The 12,500-nt window shown below is 34.9% G+C and overlaps 3 protein-coding genes across 5 annotated transcripts in view; 1 reads left to right on the forward strand and 2 right to left on the reverse strand.

Moving 5' to 3' along the window:
- Window positions 1–738, reverse strand: part of LOC125035039 (DDB1- and CUL4-associated factor 1-like) — a 17,589-nt gene extending 16,851 nt beyond the window's left edge. For 2 of the 3 annotated variants that reach the window (XM_047627119.1, XM_047627117.1), the window contains exon 1: window positions 600–738. The gene's annotated coding sequence lies outside the window, so the exon portion shown is untranslated. Of the gene's footprint in view, window positions 1–147; window positions 467–599 lie in introns of those variants that run through there. The other variant, XM_047627118.1, reaches the window with a different exon arrangement.
- Window positions 739–883: 145 nt separating this feature from the next.
- Window positions 884–4,058, forward strand: LOC125035040 (S-adenosylmethionine sensor upstream of mTORC1-like). The gene is made up of 5 exons (XM_047627120.1): window positions 884–1,159; window positions 2,285–2,397; window positions 2,534–2,685; window positions 2,835–2,940; window positions 3,104–4,058. The coding sequence occupies exons 1-5, from the start codon at window positions 1,030–1,032 to the stop codon at window positions 3,902–3,904; spliced, it is 1,302 nt and encodes a 433-aa protein (XP_047483076.1). The 5' UTR covers window positions 884–1,029; the 3' UTR covers window positions 3,905–4,058.
- Window positions 4,059–7,218: 3,160 nt separating this feature from the next.
- Window positions 7,219–12,500, reverse strand: part of LOC125034893 (vacuolar protein sorting-associated protein 72-like) — a 5,427-nt gene continuing 145 nt past the window's right edge. The window contains exons 1-3 of the mRNA XM_047626941.1: window positions 12,419–12,500; window positions 8,091–9,844; window positions 7,219–7,934 (exon numbers count right to left, since the gene is read on the reverse strand). The exon at window positions 12,419–12,500 is cut by the window's right edge and continues 145 nt beyond it. Of these exons, the coding sequence (XP_047482897.1) occupies window positions 7,219–7,934; window positions 8,091–9,804 (2,430 nt within the window). The 5' untranslated portion in view covers window positions 9,805–9,844; window positions 12,419–12,500. The remainder of the gene's footprint in view (window positions 7,935–8,090; window positions 9,845–12,418) is intronic.

Consider the following 12,500-nt stretch of genomic DNA (forward strand, 5'->3'; position numbering starts at 1 on the left):
CTATCATATTCCTTGTATCTGGTGTCAGAGTGAAACTACAATAATAACGTGTAAAGTTCACGAAAAGAACTCTCTCTGATTAAGCCAAAACTTGGCTGTAATTCATCTTAGCCAATTTCCATAAACTTTGAATTCCTTCTTACTGACCCCTGATTATACTTATGGTCTCTTTGCTGACCCTGATTTTGGGCTGCTAGGCTAGTCATAGAGCAGAGGCAAGCACCCAACCAAATTTTGCAAAAGTGGAAACGTAAATAACGAAACCACAATCAATGGAAAGTAAACAATCTGCACATGATGTCAACATTCGTACTTTTTCCCGTCCACTTCCATTACTTAATCACAGCTCCAAATGCATATGGGGATTTCTGGACTATCATTCAACTCTCAGTGACGCTCCAAATTATACAGGTAGTTTTTCATAACTCCATTTGCATCTTGGAAAAATCCCTGCTAAATGTCGACCCTTCAGTCCAAACGAGGGAAGTTTGAATCTCAGAAGATGCCACCATAAAGAACCCGTTCCTGGCCATTCCTCCTCAAACGCAAGGGCAATCACCCAGTAAACAGCACCTACAGAACTAACAGAATACACTAACCTGTGTGGATAGACAGAAAATGTATCCCTCTGACTCCAACGCAAGAGTTTTTCTCCACCTGAGCGGCATTCACATGTCCCCTTGCGCCATTGTTTGGGATTAACACGGGAAAATATCCACTTCCTCTGACAAATAAGTACCACCACTTTTTTCCTAGTTTCACTGCCTTCTAGTGTCTTAAATGGTTTAAATTGTGTTTTTGAAATTCTTCAAGTCATTTGAGAGACTTTTACTGAATTATCAAGCGCAATTAGGCATTACACTTTAGTGACATATTTGCCAGAGCTCACGGACCCACAGTGAACACATGTCCCTATGAAGTTGAATAAATAGTATAAAAGTTTCACCTCCCGAGCCCGTATGAACGATGAAATCCACCCCGCCGGCACTCCCGAACCCACCCAGAATCCCCAAATAGCCGGGAATCAAAATGAACGAGGGCAGTGTGGCCGTGGGACTCGTGGCCGAAACACGTCGAGACGAGATGGACGGCGAGGGCAGGAGGCTCGCCGAGGTCGTCAAAAGCACGCACAGGAGGCTCAGGAAGCGGTGCAGGCAGGGTAATGGGGTTGGGTTTTCACGAGGGGATGGGAGGTCGAGCTCGTTGTGCGGGTTTTAAGGTCAGTCGCTGCGTGACATGTGAGAGGGAAGGACATCTTCCCAGGGGAGCACCGCGGGGGTATTTGAGCTTTGCGGGAGAGAACAGGAGATATGAATGAGCAATTGCTGTGATTTTTTACCTTTAGATGCTTACCGGTTCTGCCTCGAAACATTACGGCATGACACTGTAAATTAAGACCGTATCAAGTTAGTCTGGAATTCCTGCTAGTTTGTTTCATGACAGTTGGCAGTTAGTGTTTTTCTTCCGGAATGGTTGACAAAAATCTTGGAGTTTTTATCTTTGAATAATTCAGAAAAATCTAGAATACAGTAGAACATATAACTGCAGTAGTCTTATGTGATATGTAATGATCGTCAACTGTAGCAGTCGTACGTGAATTTTAGGATTGTCATTAACAGGAACGATTAATAAATATCAAGTTCAACATAATGCTGTCTAAAATTCACTTGTGCAAAACTTCATATTCTAGAAGCCCAGTAACATGTAGAAGGCAGCAGGTGGGTTCATAACCACAGCATCCACACGAACAAGGTTGTGAAAATATGAAGGAGACTTTTGATGGTTGTTGTAAAATTTTGGACAATTCCTCTCATCCAGTATGACAGAATAGTATCAGAATATGTTTATCTTAAAATATATTGGTTAAGCATAACCTGCCACTATAACGGTTTTGGTCATAGAAAGAGGAAAATTCAGTAATACATGAAATAACATTCAATCTATTATTCCACTGCAACTTTGCCTACTCTGAATAATAATCTAAAGGATGCCTTCTAAATTCATTTTACTACATGTTTTGTAAATAAATAAAAAACAGTAATAAAGGACTTTTTTTTTTATCCCCCTCCCCTCAGTTGTTAGTAATTATAGTTTTCACACTGCTTTTGCAAATCTGCACACCAAAAGCCCCTTTCCATGTTAAAACCTCTGAAATTTTTAAACATTCACCTATGTAAGCCCAAAAGATTTACTCTTTGGAGGGACATCTAGATACATAAATAATACAGTTGTACAATTGTTTTATGCAGTAGTGAATAAACTAAAGTTATTTGCATTTTCCCAGGTGAAGATGAAGTTGAAGTTTGGAAGGATCACATCCAGCATGAGGATGTGTTACGTACTTATGCAAGTGCAATGCATAGTCTTGCCACCAACCACTGGGAATCTACACAGCAAGTAATTAGATGGTTTATCAAGTTTCTTGGAATCACTTATTTCTTCCTGCCTTCAGTATATTTTGATGCACAAGATAAATCATTCCTCATTGTATTTTTGTGCCTTAAAAATTTTCTAGCCCTAATTATCTCAACAGATCAACACTTCACGGGTTACATGGGTTAACAATGCTATAATACAGTATTATCGAAAAGGAGAAATGACGCGTGTAACTCAAAAAGAACTCCGTAAATTAACGCACCTAGGATTAGAAATGGAATGTGATGCTTCAGATGGTTGTCTTCAGAAGTAATATATTGCTTTCATATTTCTGTATGTTGTATGAAATTGAAAAATACTGTTTAATTTGTTTATTTGTTTTTTCTCATATTATGTTCCATAACTTACACTAAATGGTTATAATAATAATAAAAATTATTTTTATTTTTATTTTACAGAGAGCATGAGAAATTGCAGCTGTTGGATGTTGGCAGCTGCTATAACCCATTTTCTGTATATGAACATTATGAAGTTACTGCAATTGATTTGTACCCAGCCCAACCAGTAAGTACTATACCTCAAAATTAATATTTTCTTATTATATAAAATTGCAGTATAGTTAGGTGAAAAATAATCAATGTTCTAAACTTTTCTATTTATTAAACTGCAGTATAGTTAGGTGAAAAATAATTTATGTTCTAAACTACTATATTTATTTGAATTCCAGTCTGTTAAACAGTGTGATTTTCTTGGTGTGGAACTAACCGAGGAGGCAACTCCAATAAAAGATGAAAGAAAGAATCACAATGAAAGTGGGGGGAGAGAGCCTTCCTTAGAGGCTCTAGAAACGGCTTCAGAGAGTGCTAAGAGTGATGTTGATAAGGCGAGAAGTTCTGTAGAAAAGGAACAGAAAACCACCCCAAACAGCAAGTCAGATGAGAAAATAGACACAGATTTGCAAGTCTCTGAAAATGTAACAAGTAATAGTAAAAGTGAAAGTGATGTGAAAGAAAAAGAGTGTGAAGAAATGGACAAGAAGAGTGAAAGTGATGAAAGTAACAGAATTAGATGTTTAAGAAAAGGGTTTTTTGATGTTGTGGTGTTTTGCCTTCTGCTTGAGTATATACCATCACCCAAGCAGAGATTTCGTTGTTGTGAAAAAGCTTATAATCTCCTCAAGCCTAATGGTCTTTTGTGCATTATCACTCCTGATAGTAAACACCAGAATGCAAATGTACATCTTTATAAATTATGGAAAATTACCCTAGGTTTTCTTGGATTTTCTAGGGTAAAATATGAAAAGCTAACACACTTTCATGGCATGGTTTTCCGCAAAGGCTTGTGCAAAAGAGCCTGGGAGCTAGATGCTGATAGAGAGCTATCTAACATCAAAAATACAAATGTGAAAAGTAGATTTGAAACCATCAGTTACGACAAGATTAAATGTGAGATGTATATACCTCAAGATTTTCAAGAGTTATCCGATAGTGATGAGGAGTTACCTGAAAAGTGTTTGAAATTGTCATAGTGATCATATGAGGGGAATAAAAAAAAAAAATCAAGTTAAATTTACAAGTTTTTATTCCATACTCTAGTCCGGTGTATAAACTTTTGTAATAGTTTTTGTATAAGATTAAGTTTTGTTATATTTTTTATAAATATATGTATTTTAATAGACTTATTTTCTGATGATTTTACTTCCCACTGCATCAAGCAATCTACATTTTACATGTGTCAAATTTACTTGCACAATGGTGACAGAATCTAATTGTTAACTAAGGAGTCATCATAACATTTCATTCATTATAAAATATTTGAATTTGAGTAGATAATAAAAGAGTATACATTTATCATTATCAAAATGTATAAAGTTCATTCTTAGAAGTGTTTGAAATTATATTAAAAGAAAAAAAAGTTTCCAGTCAATAGATGTTGAATTAAGTTGTGATTAACTGATAATATGTATATCTGAGACTGGTTATAACACTAAATAAATACCATATTCAGCAAAAAAAAAAAAAAAAAAAACTTTGTAAGCAGACTCCTTAATTTTTGGATTTAATTGTCTATTGAGCGAATCACAGAATCACAACTGCTGAGTCTCCCTGAGCAGAAGTTTAAGGGGGTACTGATGGGTAACAACATGGGCATGATGTGACCAAAGCGTAATGACCGTGCTGAGCGTGTCCGGTGAACTTGTGAAGGGTAATGGAGCACACACTCCTGCCTTCACCTCTGTTTCTTTTCTGTAGTCTTCACACACACTTTCTAGTACAGACACTGAAAGTAAATATAATCATGAATCTGGGAAATCTGTGGATGAAAAGTAAAAAAAAAAAAAAAAATGCTGTCTTTGATTACACACAGATGTATATGAAATATAGCTTATGTAAACCTGTAAAATTGCCTAAATATGCAATGTTTACTGTAAGAAATGTTGCAATAAACATGTTCTTTATGCATCAACAAAAAGCCTCAATATACACAACTGTTCTGCCATTATTACAATTCTATATCATGCTGTCATCTTCCATGCAACTAAAAGAAAAGTCAATAATAGCTAATATCATTCTAATATTACAGTCACCTTAATTTATATACACATACAAATGGCATATGTATTTCTATACTGAATTCATTTGTTTTGATACTCCAGTTATGCAGTATAATTTAAAAATACCCAACAGCTGCTACTAGCTAATGTTGTTAACCATTAGAAATTGTGTTTTGGTATCTTCTTTGATTGAATCTATGCCTTGTGGCGTTTGCTGTGTTCCTAGGTTCTGGAGAGTTTTTTTTTTGTGATATTTGACCTAACTATGAACAAGATTTATGTGTGGGGTTTTAGCATCATAATTTTGCAGGCTACAAGGATACTGGATTTAGGAGGTTTTTTTTTTTTGTGTGTGTGTGTGTGTGTGTGTGTGTGTGTGTGTGTGTGTGTGTGTGTGTATGTGTGTGTGTGCGTGCGTGCGTGCGTGCGTGCGTGCGTGCGTGCGTGCGTGCGTGCGTGTGCGTGCGTGCGTATTTTACTTGTTTATTTATCTGTTTATGTACACTTAAAAGGTCTTACCCATCTGCTCAAGTGTGAGAGTTGAAAAAAGTGGATAATCGCCATCCTTACAGTATAGCTTCTGTAACTTCTTCATCTCTTCTAGTAAGTCATCTAGTATTCTTACACATGCTTGCTAGCAGGGGAAAAGTAACTCATGAATAAAATAAACTAACAAATACATAAATCATTTTCTATTAAATTTTTAAAAAATTATAATCAAGAAAAACTATTTTATGACATTGTAAATATACAGTATGTAGACTTTTCAATATTTCATTAATCAGGGCTCATTACCATTTTGCTAACTGAAGACTTGAGCTGTAAAGCAGCATTGTGAATCTCTGGTTTCAATTCATCCTCACCACGAGCACTGACAACTGCATCTGCCACTTTTTTAAGTTCTACTCCTCCAGCTTTCCTTGCTATTGTCCATTTCTGTGCTGCTGACCAAGCATTTCTTATAATAGCAGATATTATTTCCCGTTTGTTGTATCCTGCTCGGTCACTTCTTGGTAAAGTTGCTACATCTGTGCAAAAGGGAAGAAAAATACTTATCTCATAATTGTCCTTTGCTGAAAGTCTGTACATAAATGTAAAGTCTTTGAACTGCAGTAGCTAGTTATTTCTAAAGTGATCCACTACACAGGAGTTCAACTTCCTGTAAGGATCCCATTTCACATATGAAAGCTGTGACTAGTCATGCTTTTATGCTTTTAGTATTCACATTGTTTTTTTTGTTCCATATATACCTTACTTCTTCAATCTTTCCTGTACTGTGCACTTTTTTGTTTACAGTATTTCCTCGCATAGCTATTACAGGTAACTTTGGCATCTGTTCTTTTAATGTAGTTTACAAAATGTTATATTTCTTTCATATATTTCTCTCAAAAGTAAATAAGAATTGCTTCTTTCCTTTTGATCACTAAAGGTCACTGCCAAGAGAAAAGCACGTACCTCATTGGCAGTGTACTGTTCTCCAATTTGTTTGTTCCACTTACTATTCTAATTACTTGTGATTATTTTATATGTATATGAATATTTGTAAATGTGAAAAAGGAGGGCTAATTTTTTTCTTTCTTTCTTTGAATAAGCTAGTAATGGACATCATAACTTTTACTGAATATAACAAACACAAAATAAAAAAAACAAAAAAAACACTACAATATCAAATTAATCTGAATATGTTTTCTATACTTAAAGGGCTCCTGCGGTAACTTCTAAAATTAGTTTAAGAGTAAAGTAGTATCTCAATTATTTAGTTCTTTCCAAAATTGGGTACCATTTTAATTTATAATTTCTCTGGGGAAGAGGAAAAATAAATGAAATATATTTTTTAATGGTTTATTTCACATAAATGAGTTGGTTTAATAACACTGAATATATATATTTGAAAAAAAAATAGCTAATAGGAGTTTCTTCTTTCAAACAGAAAAACAGTCATTCTAAGATATCTATAATGAAACATAATAAAAATATCTTCAGCTAAAAACAAAAGACTGAAAAAAAAAAAAAAAACTGATTTTACATTTCTTTACAAAGAAATAATGCACAATAGTATATTAAAGACAATGAAACTCATTACATATTCTGCAAATAGCATCTCATACCACACTCCAGGTATTTTTAAAAAGATCTGTTGTGTTGCTAGCTTGTTTTCCTTTCTAGTGTTATGAATTATGTTAACAATTACTATATATTGTCTGAGACAGTTCTAAGCCTTCCGGTTCTTTGTTAGTTATCTTTTCTAATACCTTTTCTCATTCCATTGACTACACATTGTTTTCAGTCTACGAGTCTGTAATGTTATTCTCCATTTCCTTTTGCTCTTTATGATTTGCAATTTCTATATTACTCTCTTTCAATTCTTCACTATTATCATCTGTTTCACTTACTTCACTTTCTTTTTTCTCATCATCTTTCTCTCCATTGCTTATAGTATTCTTACTAATCACATCCACTGACTTTTCCTCTTCACTAAACTTCATTTTTTTAACTTCTAATAAGCTTTCTTGTCCCTTGTCAGTTATCTTTTCTTGTACCTCTTCACATGCCATTGACTCATCATTGTTTTTACTCTGTGAATCACTTTTACTATCTGTTTCAATGGCTGCACTTTCTTTCTTCTCATCAATTTTTTCTCCATTGATGATGGTATCCGCATTAACCACAACTGATGACTGTTCCTCTTCACTCAACTTCATTCTCTTAACTTCTACTTCATTTTTAATTTCCTCACCATTAGAAAGTTCTTCAGTATCACTTTTTCTTCTTTTGGGGGCACTAAGAGCTGCATCATCTTCTAATAGTTGCTTTTTCAACCTCCTTGCTGCTTTCTTATTACTATCACATTCATTCTTTATGCCTTTAACAGTTTTGCTATTTTCACTGCTAATTTGATGTCCTAAATCTTTACACGTCACATGTTTCTCTTCCTGATTGTCTTTGTCAGTAATTGCTGATATGTTACTGATTTGTGAACTATTGCCTTCTTTTGGTGGCTGTACTGTGTCTGATTTTTTATGTTCTTTTACAGTGCAATCTTCACTCTCCTTTTCTGCTTTACTACTATCATTTATTTTCTTACTCTCCTTTTCTGCTTTACTACTATCATTTATTTTCTTACTCTCCTTTTCTGCTTTACTACTATCATTTATTTTCTTACTCTCCTTTTCTGCTTTACTACTATCATTTATTTTCTTACTCTCCTTTTCTGCTTTACTACTATCATTTATTTTCTTACTCTCCTTTTCTGCTTTACTACTATCATTTATTTTCTTATCACCAACACTATTTTTACCATCAAAAAAGTTATTCTCTAAAACAAATCGCACACACTGTAGAATTACATTCCTCTCATGTATAATATCTGCTTGCAGAAGTTTCTCCAGGAGAGTCTTACGTCTTCGTGGCAATTTGTGAGGTTTGGGGGGTCCTTTTGGAACCTTTTTGCGTTGCATCCTTCTATTTCTTGTTCTGCATGTAGATTCGTTTCTTTGTTCTGTATCTTGCTTTACCTCGGCATTGGCAGAAGAATCTTGTTTTGCAACCTCAACTAACATATCTTGGGTCCCTGCAATATCAACAGACTTATCTTGGCTCTTTGCAACTTCAACAGAGGCATCTGCTTTAACCTTTGAAGAGGAACCTTCATCAATTTTCTTTGGCACAGACTGTGGGTTATCTTTCCCTCGACTAGTAACTGCTTCATCAGTACTTTCATCTTCTGAGTCGGAGTATGCACCCATTAAAGATCCCAGAGCACCTCCTAAAATAAGTGCCCCTTTAGTATCTGCTGCCTTATTGTCTTCATCCTGCCAGTCCTCATCATCACTTATTACAATATTCTCCTCTGGTTCTGCAGAGTCCTCTTTATCAACATTTATGCTCTTGTTTCCAAAGTAACTGACTTCTCCTAATTCTTCATAAAAGCATTTGGTTCCTCTGAAGGCACGCAAACCATCCCTCGTTTCATCATCCGAATCTAAAAGGTCTACTTTCATGACTGGCTGAGATGGCTTGTTGAATGATTCCTGTTCTTGTCTTTTCCTCCTGAATTTCCCTTTGCGTTTGCCTTCATCTTTGCCACTCTCGTTCTGTGGCCGCTCTCGTTTAACACCTGTAGTTGCACTGCCGGCACCTGCTGTATCATTTTCATTCTTACTAGTAATACTTTTGATTTTACTTTTAAAAGGTTTTTTATTTAAACCCAACTTCTCTCCCCTCTTCAGTTTTTCTATTTGTTCTGCTCTTCGTAATTCTGCTCTCTGAATACTTGGAAAACGTTTCTTTCTCTCTGAAATCCATGTTTCATCATCAATTTGTAAGGAAGCAAAATTAACAAGCATATGTTGGTTATTTATGTGTTGGTCAATGACCTTGATATGTGCACTTAATTTGCACTCGGGAAATGGGCATTCAACATGCTCTTTAAGGTGTTCTTCAAGTTTCTGCTTATTGAAAAATGTTCGATTGCAAGGTCCACAAGAGATGGGTTTCCTGTTATTTCCCTGAAAATATTTCCCAGAACCTTGCTGGAAGTTAGAATTTCTCATTGGGCCTGTGGGCTGATAGCCATTGTACCCATGTTCATTCTGCCGTCCATAACCATACTGAGAAGGAAGTGCAGGTAAGTGGACTAAACCAAGACTGGCCTTGCTTTCCTCCATCATACTGTGCACTTTTCTGCATTGTGCTTGGTATGCCTCGTGATCTTCGGGTTTATTTGTTGCTTCTGATGCTTTACGTAGCTGGTTACAAACCTGCAATTGAGCAGATATCTCTGGGGTCATCCAGTGCTGTCCCTGGGGTTGGTAGCCATGATAGTTCTTCCTCTGTGGTCGGTTTGTAGATGGGGTTAAAGTACCACCTTCCATCACTGCCTTACAGTTGAAGACAAAAGTGTTTCATCCAAATCTGTTGACAGAAAAGGTCTGAATCACTAAGAAATCACTTTGAATTGTTATGTACCCCAACACATAAAAATTTTTGCACTGTCCAGCTCAAGGCAATTCCTATGTTGTTAAAAGTAAATACCCAAAATATAAACAACAATTTGAATTTCATTATAAAAAAATTCTCAATCAGAAAATATTACAGGGAATATATAAACATTTTTCAAAAATAAATATACAGTATTGGTCACGACATTAACAGTTTTCAAAAGTAATCAATATTTTTTTTTTATAATACATGATAATTATAACAACCATCTATTACAGGGTTTTATGTAACAACACTGATCTATATTCTTCTGATTACTTAACATTAAATATAAATGTCAAATTCATTTGTTCTTAGCAAACAAGTAACAGTAAGATATCTTTTATAAATAACTAAATTAAAAAGGATATAGTATGCTTTTTTACAGAATGACTTTATTAAATCAACTGTTTTCCATATAAAAAAAATATAAAAAGAAGCTTACCTGAGCATTACAACCCTCGCTAATATATGACTGTTTTCAGCTTCTGTTGTACTTACGTGGAATTCCACAGAGTTTACTCAAAATCACTTAGAGGCAAAGCTAAGATTGATATATTAAAGAAAACAGCCAGATAAACCAAAAACATAAATTTCAAAATAAATGTCTCAATAAATATCAAATATTTAACCAAATAACCTAACAAATATTACAGGGAAAAATGTACAAAAGCTTTAAAACTGGAACATATCCACACATCACACTAGCTGCAATCTTTTCACATTCTATTTCTGAGGGAGAGTCCAGGCTCTAGACACAGTTTGTATAACTAAGATGCTACTTTCCATTTGCTGGAGGATCAAAGACCTTGATTCTATGTTACCCCTTGACCACATACATTTCTGGTTACTGAGGAGAAGTCAGCAAAAAAAGTATGACAAAAACACACCCATTATCCCCATAAATGGCTGATTGCACAACTGACAGTATTATATAAAAAGAGATGACATGTGACTGTATAGCTGATGGATGTAATTACACACCTACATATCAGTGGTAAGAGAGTACCATGTGTACAATGAATCATAATACTTAGGTGATTACACTTAAAAATTTTCAATTAATGCACACTTAAAGTGTCTTCCATAGTTCACAATTTTTCACACCTGGATCTCACCATGTTTCCAAGTTTTCATACAGGGGCAGAGTTAGAATAAACTGGCATTTAAATTTGTTTTAATGGTAGGAACTGATGAAGACTTGAAAAGAGTATGGTACTTGTCTCCAACTCTAACTTTTATTTAAAGACACAACAACTTAACACACATGGGATAGGTTGGAGATATTACTAAAACAAGGTAACACCCTAAATATTAAATACAATTTTGAAAGCTGCAGAACCACTCAATTTCATATTTGATATTTCATATTTTTCCTTTTAAATCACTAGAAGTACTGTATCACTGACACTATTCTCATTTTAATGAAAGTCTCATGATGTGTACTGACCTTATATTGTTTTAACTCCAACACCAACCAGTGATGGTGATATTGGCAGTAATTGGAGTGGTGTGGCATTAAGTGCTGCTGCCTTCACACCTGTTGGCACTCTCACAACTTGATGCCACTATAACTGCTTTATGGAGCTTCTGCACAAACCCCTCTAGCCATGGTTATTGAACATCCCTTTATGTATACTTGATAACAGTAATCAATGGTTGCTATCAGTTTATTTGCAATATATACCTCTAATTTCCTTAATAAATGTTATACCATTTTTGGTTATCATGACCAATATTGATGCACAGACTAAAAACTAATCAAAGTTGACAGTATCCATCATAAGCAGTTCATAGTAATGTTGATAGTATCAGCTGAACTTATTTGCACAATTCATTCAAAAAAAAATGGACATGTATACCTATACATAGCACACAGTTCCCAATGGGGACTGTAACTATATTACTAATGTCATCAATGAAACTGCTAATAAATGGAATTTAGATGTAAAACAAATTATTTCCTATTACTACTGAAAATACAATACACATTAATGGTCATAACGAAATCAAAACAAAACAAAAAATAAATGTAAAAAAATAACCATAATTTTTTTTTTTTTTTAGCCAATTGTAACTTACCAGTCTACACATCTATGGTCACACCACAAAGGCCAGTGATGATGTGGCTTCCACACTTCCAGCCACAAACACAAACTTCCGACATGAACATTTTGGTAACATAGATCGTGATGTTCCTGGCAATTTAACATTTGACTAACTACATCTTACCAAATATATGGATGAGGTTTATTGGCATTTGCCCAATTTAGAAGCTGGGAAATCACAGCATGACTGCGATCAATAGGAAAATTTTCCAAAAATACAACAAACTAAAATACACTAGACCGCCGTAGACTAACCTTTACCACGTAAAATAAATCCAATAGACAATGTGACAATGTTTAACAATACAAACAAATAATTCTGCATTAAATCTGAAGTTCCAAATCCTGAAACTTTAAGAATCACATAATCATTCTATAAATTCGCAAAACCACGACTCACCAGGTTCCCCGAAGAGCGAAGTGGTTTCTTTCTTGTCGCGACCCTGGCGTTTACTGGAACTCATAATCAACTTAAAAAACCC

The sequence above is a fragment of the Penaeus chinensis genome, chromosome 19 (genome assembly GCF_019202785.1).
Source record: "Penaeus chinensis breed Huanghai No. 1 chromosome 19, ASM1920278v2, whole genome shotgun sequence".
Taxonomy (NCBI): domain Eukaryota; kingdom Metazoa; phylum Arthropoda; class Malacostraca; order Decapoda; family Penaeidae; genus Penaeus; species Penaeus chinensis.

Excerpts from the sequence above, each read along its gene's own strand:
- LOC125035040 (XM_047627120.1), top strand. The coding sequence starts at position 1,030 with ATGAACGAGGGCAGTGTGGCCGTGGGACTCGTGGCCGAAACACGTCGA. Across the intron at positions 2,398-2,533 it reads ACTGGGAATCTACACAGCAA|ATCAACACTTCACGGGTTAC; the intron begins GTAATTAGATGG and ends TTATCTCAACAG. Across the intron at positions 2,686-2,834 it reads TCAGATGGTTGTCTTCAGAA|AGAGCATGAGAAATTGCAGC; the intron begins GTAATATATTGC and ends TTTATTTTACAG.